Genomic DNA, 10069 nt, shown 5'->3' with positions numbered 1-10069 from the left:
AGACTAGAAACAGCACCCTGCTGTCCCGACCCTTCTTTCACGCCTGCCCTCCATCGACCGACACACCCGCCGGCGGCGGAGGCTTCCTCCGATCTTCTCGAGCCCTAGGCTCTGATACCAAATGTTGGTTACAGGCCCCTTAAACCTACACACTCAAACACACAAACTCTCAAGTATATGTATGTAGTTTATGTGAAGAAATTTGCAGAAGGTGAAAATGAAGAAAACTGTTATATTCTTAAAGAAAAGAAGGGTACAAAAAAATGAACAATATCCTATCCTATTTATAATAAACGAAACTATTAAAAACATGTGTTGAAAATAAATAAACAATCTCCACGTAAAAGTTGCATGCCATGATCTCCGATTTACTTGGTCAGCCAACACCAAGTTTTCTTTAATTAAACATGTGCAGCCTTTAAACCATGGGTATAATCCCATTATTCTAATAAGATTCGGTCAAACAACTCTTGACCCGAATTGAACCCGTGACCCGCGATCCGTAAACGAAACCGATTAACCCAACACCAGTGATCTTGGAAGACGTGGTAGAAAGAGGGTAGCAGCCCCTTGGTTGACTTCCTAGGAACTCCAGTAACATGTTTCAAGAATCTGTAATCCATTATCTGGCGTAGTTTCCTGCAGGTCTCTTTATTTGTTGAAGTTTAGTTTTTACTGAGCTTGATGGGCTTTGTGTGTTGAATATTGAATTCAATATGGGAATGTAAAGATGGATAACTTTGACAACTTTTAGGTGGATCCACATCGATCCCATTACTGGTGCTTAGTATTTGAACATTTTCTGGGGCACTAGCTACTTTACCTTCTTGAGGTCATTGCTTTTAAATGTATATGGTTACCCGTTTTTTTAAAAGACTTAGTTTTGCTATTCAAAAAGGGGTAGCGGCACAGCTTGTTGCCCGTTTACCTTCTATCTTGATGTAATTTCCATTTGGAAACTTTGTTTTTAACAGGTTAATTACATGTAGTAAAAAAACGGTTACCTTTCTTGTCAAGCGAAGGCTTCATTTTGAGTGTTGTTGCTTCATTTAGAGAAGCCAAGCACCAGACATTTATGAGCCCATTTTTTGGCAAAAACAGGTCTATCATCCCTAATTTGATTTGATGAGTTTTAATTTTATATCATGTGTTTTGAGCAACATTAATGGAGTGTTCATTCATGACTTCAAATTCTATTTGTCATGCATCAACATTTGACAAACATATTTCATAGGTGTGGTACCCATTTTTTATCGGTGTAAGATTGTTATCCTAATTAAACCTTTTTTAATTTAATCCCTTTTGGAACAATCGTAAAGTTTGTTGGTAAAAGTGATAGTTTACAAATCCCTTCAATGAAATTCAGTGATTCAACTATAGCTATGAAGAAAAATGTCTTGTGTATGTACAAATCTACCAACTATCCCCCACTGTCCATAAGACTCATGGACATTAAAGATATACATACATGAATCTGATTTGCTACGCAAAAAAAAATTCCTGGATCGCTCAATCTAACGCCTTCATATGCCGTCAAATGACACCTGAGGCCAGATACTGTATAGGTTGAAAAACTGGAAGCCATACTTGAGAACCCCATAGTACTAGACTAATCACTTAAGCAGTCATGACTGATTGTCTGGCGAAGGCATTCTACTGTTTTCTTGTAATTTGGAAAGCCCAAAAACCAAAAGTTGAAATCATCCACCGTTACTAACTCCATATACTTGTTAGATCGCCTCTTCAAGTCCGTGCTCTCTCCTACTCCATCTATCTTTTTCAATGGAACAGATACCTAGAAAATCGAACAATTATGTCAGGATACTATATATTACACATGTGCACAATATGTTAGCAGAGGAGGTTGCCTAACTCCATAACACATGTACGGATTATGTTAGCAGAGGAGGTTGCCTACCTTATACTGGAACTTTAACAGCTTCCCTGTGGTAGAATATGTTTTGAGGGACCTATCACTGCAAAAACCAACCCTTTCAGTAGAGATGAAGAGTATGCCTGAGATCGCACCAGCTGTAGTGTATATATAGCATCGGGAAGCATGCAACAACCTCTCACCATCCCTGACACTGAAACTCTTTTCAAAGATTTTTCCTCCGCGGCCAAGTGGTAGGATCTTGGAACCATAGGTCAACTTGTGTTTAGTTATTTCTATTAGCTTGGGTCCAAAGCCTGCTGCAAAGTAAATTAAACTCTGTTAGATCAAGGGACAGAGAAATATGATGGAAATTTTGATTGCTATTATCAGCACAAGACTATTAATTAATTACCATGGTTTTTCGAGACTACAGAACTCTCTCTTTCTGCACCATTGATTTTTGAAGAAGTAAGAAGAGGGTAATGGGGCTGATGAGGTTTAGACAAAAGTAGTCCCCTTGTTGATATGGTTGGAATGCACATGGCAACTTCTGGGAGTCTGTTATCCATATTGTGATGCCGGATTGTTGTAGTTTGATTCCTTTGCAAGTATGGAACTCTCTTAATGCTGAATTTGTTGGGTGATGTTTATTGGATCATGATATTTATAAGCTGATAAAGTTCATAACTTTTGATCGGATGAGTCATCTATGTGTCATAGTTAATGGTGGGTTGAATGTTGGGTATAAAATAAAGACTCATTGAATATGGATTCACCCATTTTGACCTGATTCGCTCAATTTAGAAGTGCTTTACCTTTTTCTCGGCTCATCTTACTTTAGAAGATATTCGTCATTCCGATAAGGTTTAGACATTTACTTTTTATTGTCATGCTGACTAGTCCTTTCATAGATATCCATCAGTTGGTAATGTGCTGAAGTTGGAGAAAAGCATATCAGAATCAACTTGGAAACAAGTCACATGCAGATGCAGATGACATGAGCAAGAAAAGCAAACAGAAATGTAAGCAATGACATGGCATTTATTTTTCTTTATTGATCTGATTGAGGTGTAAAGAAGAAAGCTTTATTTTTTGTTTATGATTCCTACTTAATTTTTTGGTTATGGGACTGAGATCTTTAGGATCTTTTCCACTCCTTATGTAGCGCCCAGTGTATACCATGCTTGTGCCATGCCATAAGTACAAATAGCACATGATGGTTCCCAAATATACCCTTGATGTCCCATAAGAATGGAAATTAAAAACTGCATGATAAGATTCAAACAATACCTTTGAATAACAGCAACACGAATTAAAGTGCCAAAGAAATAAAGATCACAAAAGTTTAACATGACTTTCGATTAATGATCGGGCTACCTTCACGACCTATAACTAGTGAGATTTTTTATTGATTTTAATTTCATTACAGTTTTACACTTACATAAATTTCTTATTTGCAAAGGCCAGAGTAGGGTAAACACAGGCGTAAAATACATATGTGCCAAGCCCATAGTTTTATATTTTTCTTAAAAGGATTTATTGACGGATTTTTGTAAATATAGTGTGGTTTTTAGAAAGTATTTGTAAAAAATTGATGGTATTTGTTTTTCTTTTTTGTATTTCTTTTTCTCATTTGTATTTCTAGTGAATCTTCAAGGATTCCTAGTGAATTCGCACATTATAACCTTGGGTTATTAGCTATTACTCTTTGGCTAGTATTTCCCTATGGTGTATATGGGAGCAAGATATAAAGTCTTTAACAACACAGAGGTATGCTCAAGGAAGATCATGGAAGAACTAATGGCTTTATCTTTCTTGTAGAATTAAATTAGGGAGAAGTTATCAAAACCCTAGAAACGCTAACAAAGTGGTATCAGAGCCACACGAATCGATCAATCGTACACTATCGAATACAGATCTCTGTTTCTGATTATATTCCAACAAATGAATCCTGCAACCGGTATTCAATCGCAAATTCCAAAACTTTCTGGGCAGAATTACTATCACTGGCATATCCAGATGAGGGTTTTACTGGAATCTCAAGAATTATGGAATATTGTAGAAGATGGGTATCAAGCATTAGGAACGAACCCTTCAGAAGATGCTATCGCTGCATATCGGGAATCAACAAAGAAAGATAGAAGGGCTCTACATATCATATTCCAGTCGGTTAACGAAACAGTGTTTGAACGTATCGCTATGGCAAAAACATCAAAAGATGCATGGATCACGCTGCACAAATCTTACAGGGTGAAAATCGCGTCAAAACGGTAAAATTACAAACTTTAAGATGTAGTTTCGATACGTTAAAGATGAAAGAGGGTGATACTGTGGAAGATTATTTCAATAGAACAACTTTAATTGTAAATCAATTAAGAATGAATGAAGAACAAATAAGTGAACAGCGTGTAGTAGAAAAAATACTACGAAGCCTGACTCGAAACTTCGATTCTATGGTCATTACTGTGGAAGAAACGAAAGATTTAGAGAGTATGTCCACCGAAGAACTCATGGGCATACTCCAGTCCCACGAACTACGGATGAAACTGTATGAAGATGTTCCCATGGAACATGCATTTCAAATGCAAAACTCAAACACAGATAGATCCGGACAGAATATGAAGGGACGGGGCAAGAACAAAAGCAGATCTTGGGGCTCTATAAGATGTTTTAATTGTCAGAAACTTGGACATACGGCCAAGTTTTGTCCGAAAAAGGATGTAAGCGAAAGATCTGACAATGCTCTAATTCATAAGGAAGATGAATTAGACGAGCAACAAGATGATACCATGTTTATGATTTTCAACATGGAGGAGACGATTAAGGAAGATTGCTGGTACTTGGACAGCGGGTGCAGCAATCATATGACAGGTAATAAAGGCCTGTTTGTAAAAATAGACGAATCACTTCAAAAGGAAGTGAGAACGGGGGATGATAAACGATTACAAGTTCAAGGAATCGGAGAAGTAATGATATCTATAAAAGGTCAGAAAAAGAAGGTTCAAAATGTATTCTATGTGAAGGGATTAAAACACAACTTATTAAGTGTAGGCCAATTACTACAAAAGGGTTACAAAGTAGAGTTTATGAAGGAACGGTGTACCATCAAGGATACAAACGATCGTATAATAGGAATCATTAAAATGACAAACAATAAAATGTTTCCTTTGAACCCTGAAAGTGACATATCACTTGCACTATCAATGACGACAATCGATTACTCTACTCTGTGGCATGAACGTTTTGGACATGTAAACTATGACACTTTGATTGAAATGGGAAATAAAGAACTAGTACGAGGCATACCAAGAATCACAAAAGGTTCAACCATTTGTGAAGGATGTGTTTCGAGCAAACAGGCTAGAAAGCCATTTCCAAAGAAGTCAACATGGCAGACGAACAAACCTTTACAGATAGTTCATACCGATATATGTGGCCCTATGAAAACGGAGTCTATTGGTGGATGTAGGTACTTTATTACATTTATTGATGATTTCACACGAAAAACATGGGTGTACTTCCTCAAGTTAAAATCAGAAGCTCTAAGTTACTTCAAACAATTTAGAGCACTTGTGGAAAAACAATCGGATCTTAACATAAAAACACTAAGATCTGATCGGGGAGGTGAATACTGTAGCATAGCATTCCAAGATTATTTAAAGACGAATGGAATACACCACCAACTAACGAATAGCTATACCCCTCAACAAAACGGGGTAGCAGAATGGAAAAATAGAACTTTGATGGAACTTAGCCGAAGTATGATGAATATGAAGGGTTTACAAAATAGCTATTGGGCAGAAGCCGTAGCCTGCTCTACTTATATTTTGAACCGAACAGTAACGAAAACAAGACCAAATGTGACGCCATATAAAGCTTGGAATGGACGGAAACCGAGTGTGGAACACTTCAAAGAGTGTTTGGATGCTTAGCGTATGTTCATGTTCCAAAACAACTTCGAAGTAAGCTTGACATCAAGACCGAAAGAACTGTATTTGTAGGTTATAGCACAAATACAAAAGGGTATAAGTTATATAATCCTCTAACCAATAAGATTATAGTTAGCCGAGATGTCATCTTTGATGAAAATAAGGCTTGGGTGTCTGAATCTGAACCAACATCAATACCTTTTTTGATGAACAATGGAGATAGTTCAACTACAAATCAGTCAAATCCAGAACCTATGCAGGATATTTCTGGTGAATACGATGATACTGTCGGAAATTCTGAAATAGAAGTAACAGGTGAAAACTCTACGAGAGGACAAACATCAAGTTCAACCCACGAAATTCAACATAATGATGAATCATCTACAGATTCAGAAAATGAAGTGATCAATACTCTAAGTATAGGAAGTATTTACAGAAACTCATGGGAACTTACTGAAGAAGAGATTTCTCAAAAATATGGTAGAAATCAAACAGTCAATTTCGTTCTTTATGCAAACGCAGATCCATCATCTTATGAAGAAGCAAGTAAAGATGTTAAATGGCAAGAAGCTATGGACAAAGAAATGGAATCCATATACAAAAATCAAACATGGGAATTAGTAAATCCTCCGATGAATCAGAAACCAATAGGTGTAAAATGGATTTATAAGACTAAGTTTGATGAGCATGGGAACGTAGACAAATACAAAGCAAGATTAGTAGTAAAAGGGTATAACCAAAAACATGGAATAGACTATCAGGAAGTCTTTGCTCCTGTGATTCGGTTTGAAACGGTCAGACTAGTTCTAGCTCTAGCTGCAAGGAACGACTGGTATCTACATCAAATGGATGTAAAGACGGCTTTTCTCAAGGGAAACTTAAATGAACAAGTATATATAGAACAACCCAAGGGATATGTCATGAAAGGAAAAGAAGAAAAGGTATGTCTTCTTAAACGTGCACTGTATGGACTAAAACAGGCTCCTAGAGCATGGTACAGTCGAATCGACAATTACTTTAAGTTACACGGGTTCAAAAGGTGCACATATGAACACACCTTATACATTAAGGACACCAATGAAGGAAAATTGGTGATATGTCTATATGTGGATGATTTAATCATAGCTAGCAACTCTATGAACCTAATTAACTCCTTCAAAAGTATGATGAAGGAAGAGTTTGAGATGACTGATATGGGAAAACTGCATTATTTTCTTGGTATGGAAGTTACATATGAAGATGGAAACATAATTCTCTCTCAAAGAAAATACATGCGAAATCTATTAGATAAATATAGAATGACTAATTGTAATTCAGTCTCCACTCCCATGGAATATGGAATAAAATTGTCAAAAGATGATTCGGAAGTATTTGCTGATGAAGGAACATATCGAAGCCTTGTTGGAAGTCTCATGTACCTCACCAACACCAGACCAGATATAACATACGCTGTAACAAAAATCAGTAGGTTTATGGAACATCCAAAGAAAAGCCACTGGGAAGCAGGAAAACGAATACTCAAGTATATTAAAGGAACATTAAATCAAGGTGTCACATACTCAAAGGGTGGGCAAGGAAAACTAATGGGTTTTAGTGACAGTGATTATGCAGGAAATGTGGATGATAGTAAAAGTACTTCAGGTCATGTATTTCTTCTAGGGTCAAGTCCAATCTCCTGGCAATCTAAGAAACAGAAAGTTGTGGCGTTATCATCAACAGAAGCTGAATATATGGCTTTATCTTTAGCCGGATGTCAAGCAATTTGGATCAAAGGTATACTTGATGAAATTCAGGGAAGAATAGAATATCCAATACCAATTTATTGTGACAACAAGTCCACAATATGTCTTGCAAAAGATCCAGTTTACCATGGCAAGAGTAAACATATTAGAGTTAAGTATCACTTTATTCGAGACTTAATCAAGAAAGAAGAAGTAGAGGTATTGTTCTGTGCAACGAAAGATAAAACTGCAGATATCATGACTAAAGCACTGCAAAATAAAGATTTCTCCAGACTGAAGGCTCGTCTCAATATGGAAACTATCTAGCTTACGGGAGGGTATTAGATAAATATACTTATATATATATATATATATATATATATATATATATATATATATATATATATATATATATATTAATCTAGATAGTGTGACATATATTATTATTATTAGTATAGATTAAGTGTGTAGCGGTTATCCTATCCGACTGCAAGTATATGTATCAAACATTCTGTACATTTTCATTTTTATCAATTCATATCCTTATGAACATAACATTCATTCTATCAAAACCCTAGAAACGCTAACAGAAGTTAGATTGATAGATTGGAGAATATGGTGTAATTTTGATGTAATTTGTAACTTATAGCTATTTTTTATTATTATTTTTTGTGGTGGCTAACGAGTTGCTAGTCCATGTTATATATAAACTGATTACGCCGTTAAAGAAAAAAACAAAAAAAAATATTTAGTGTTGTGCACAACTCAATTTTCAATAAGTTTATATCAAAATGTACACAATAAAAGGTGATCAGTTAAAACTTATAAATAATATAAATTTACAAATTAATAGAAAACACTAGATTAGATGTTATGTAAAAAAAAAATAATTAAAATTTGAATTTGTTAGATTGAGCCAAGCATTTGAGCTATGGTCCCTTCCCTTGTCACTTGTGCATGATTCCTAGTTTCGCCCCCGGCGAGAGTGTGAACACACCTGACTTAGTTTTAATTTTTTTTTTTTTTTTTTTTTTTGGGTGGATGGTTGGTTTGTATAAATAGTGTTCTTTGAAAAAGGATGTGTAACAGCGAGTGGCTTTTTTATTTGTATTTCTCACGAATTCATTAAAAAGACATCTAGTTAATTCATATAACACATGAAAAGGTCAAATATATAAAACAGATTTGCTTCAGTATGAAGATGACTACGTCTCGGTGATGTTTAAACTTTCTTTGGCATACAACACTGATACGAAAACATAATATGAGAAATGATTGTTGAAGAAATTTATATACAACAAGTAACCAAACAAGCAATGGAAAATAAGTCATTGACAATGGCTAATGTCTATAAACAAATGTATATACAACTTACTGTCAAAAAAATGGCCATACAACATACTGTTGTATTATACATGGATCATTCATGACTAATGTTCTATATCTATTGGGTAAGCAATCGTGACTGATTAATTGCCTGACGGAGAGATCTTAAAGTTCTCTTAGAATTTGGAAAGTCCAAAAACCAGAAGCTGAAACCATCCACAGTCACCAACTCCACATACTTGTTTGATGGCATCTTTATGTTCATGCTCTCTTCTGCTCCTTTAATCTTTTCTAACGGAATTGAAACCTACACAAACAATCATGTCAAGACACTATTTTATAAAAAGTATAAGCAAAATACATGATATGTAAATACATCAAAGCCGGCTTACCTTATATTGGAACTTTAACATCTCCCCTGCTGCAGAATATGTTTTGAGGGACCTATCACTGCAAAATCCCACCCTTTCATTAGAGATGAACAGTATGCCCCTGATCGCGCCAGCTGTAGTGTATATGGAACACCTTGAAGTATGCAACAAGTTCTCACAATCCGTTGTACTGAAACTTTTACGGAAAATTCTTCCTTCACGGCCAAGTGGTAGGATTTTTGCACCATAACTCAGCCTGTGTTTCACAATTTCTATTAGTTTTGGTCCTAATCCTAAGCTACGGTTGCCGTGATTTTTGGTGGACACCGCAAGGGTGTCTTTTCTTTCTGTGGTGTTGAGTTTGGAAGAATTCGGAAGAGTGTAAATGGGTTGATAAGCTTTAGAAAAAATGAGCCCCCTTGATACAATCGGGGCACCCATGACAGTGCTTGAGAATCTGTTATCCATATTTGGCCTCCAGTAGTTGTGATCTAGTTGTGCTTAATGCTGAGGTTGTTGGTGATCGTCTTCTGGATCATGGTATTTATAAGCTGATAAAGATGTCATAAACCAACAACTTGTAGTTGGATGAGTCATGCTTGTTGGTGGTTAGCATGTGAGGGCAAGAAAAGCTTGAGTGAATAAATTTGCCCCTTTGAATAATGTTGGTAGCTCAGATTTTTGTGAGCTACTTTGCCTTTATTGGTATCCTTCCTTTTGATATAGATTGATGCATTTACTTTTTATTGCCATGCTGACTATTCCTTACATAGATATCCACTAGTCCTAATGTACAAAGTTGGAAAAGCATATTAGTTAGATTCAAAATGGCAATAGGTCATAGCA

At 35.9% G+C, this 10069-nt stretch overlaps 2 protein-coding genes across 3 annotated transcripts; both read right to left on the bottom strand.

Annotated features, from left to right (window-relative positions):
* Window positions 1-1351: 1351 nt before the first annotated feature.
* LOC110923368 (GEM-like protein 6) lies at window positions 1352-2508 on the bottom strand. Of its 2 annotated transcripts, none has more exons than XM_022167478.2 (3): window positions 2289-2508; window positions 1919-2193; window positions 1352-1795 (listed from the first exon to the last, which is right to left on the bottom strand). In XM_022167478.2, the coding sequence occupies exons 1-3, from the start codon at window positions 2443-2445 to the stop codon at window positions 1610-1612; spliced, it is 618 nt and encodes a 205-aa protein (XP_022023170.1). In that variant the 5' UTR covers window positions 2446-2508; the 3' UTR covers window positions 1352-1609. The 2 variants fall into 2 exon arrangements, with proteins under 2 accessions (XP_022023170.1, XP_022023171.1); XM_022167479.2 differs by having other exon boundaries at window positions 1919-2190.
* Window positions 2509-8742: 6234 nt separating this feature from the next.
* On the bottom strand, window positions 8743-9861 carry LOC110922256 (GEM-like protein 7). Its single transcript, XM_022166560.2, has 2 exons — window positions 9245-9861; window positions 8743-9159 (listed from the first exon to the last, which is right to left on the bottom strand). The coding sequence occupies exons 1-2, from the start codon at window positions 9689-9691 to the stop codon at window positions 8971-8973; spliced, it is 636 nt and encodes a 211-aa protein (XP_022022252.1). The 5' UTR covers window positions 9692-9861; the 3' UTR covers window positions 8743-8970.
* Between the last annotated feature and the right edge of the window lie 208 nt (window positions 9862-10069).

The sequence above is a fragment of the Helianthus annuus genome, chromosome 17 (assembly GCF_002127325.2).
Source record: "Helianthus annuus cultivar XRQ/B chromosome 17, HanXRQr2.0-SUNRISE, whole genome shotgun sequence".
Classification (NCBI taxonomy): Eukaryota; Viridiplantae; Streptophyta; class Magnoliopsida; order Asterales; family Asteraceae; genus Helianthus; species Helianthus annuus.
This window is presented reverse-complemented; position numbering and strand designations above follow the sequence as displayed.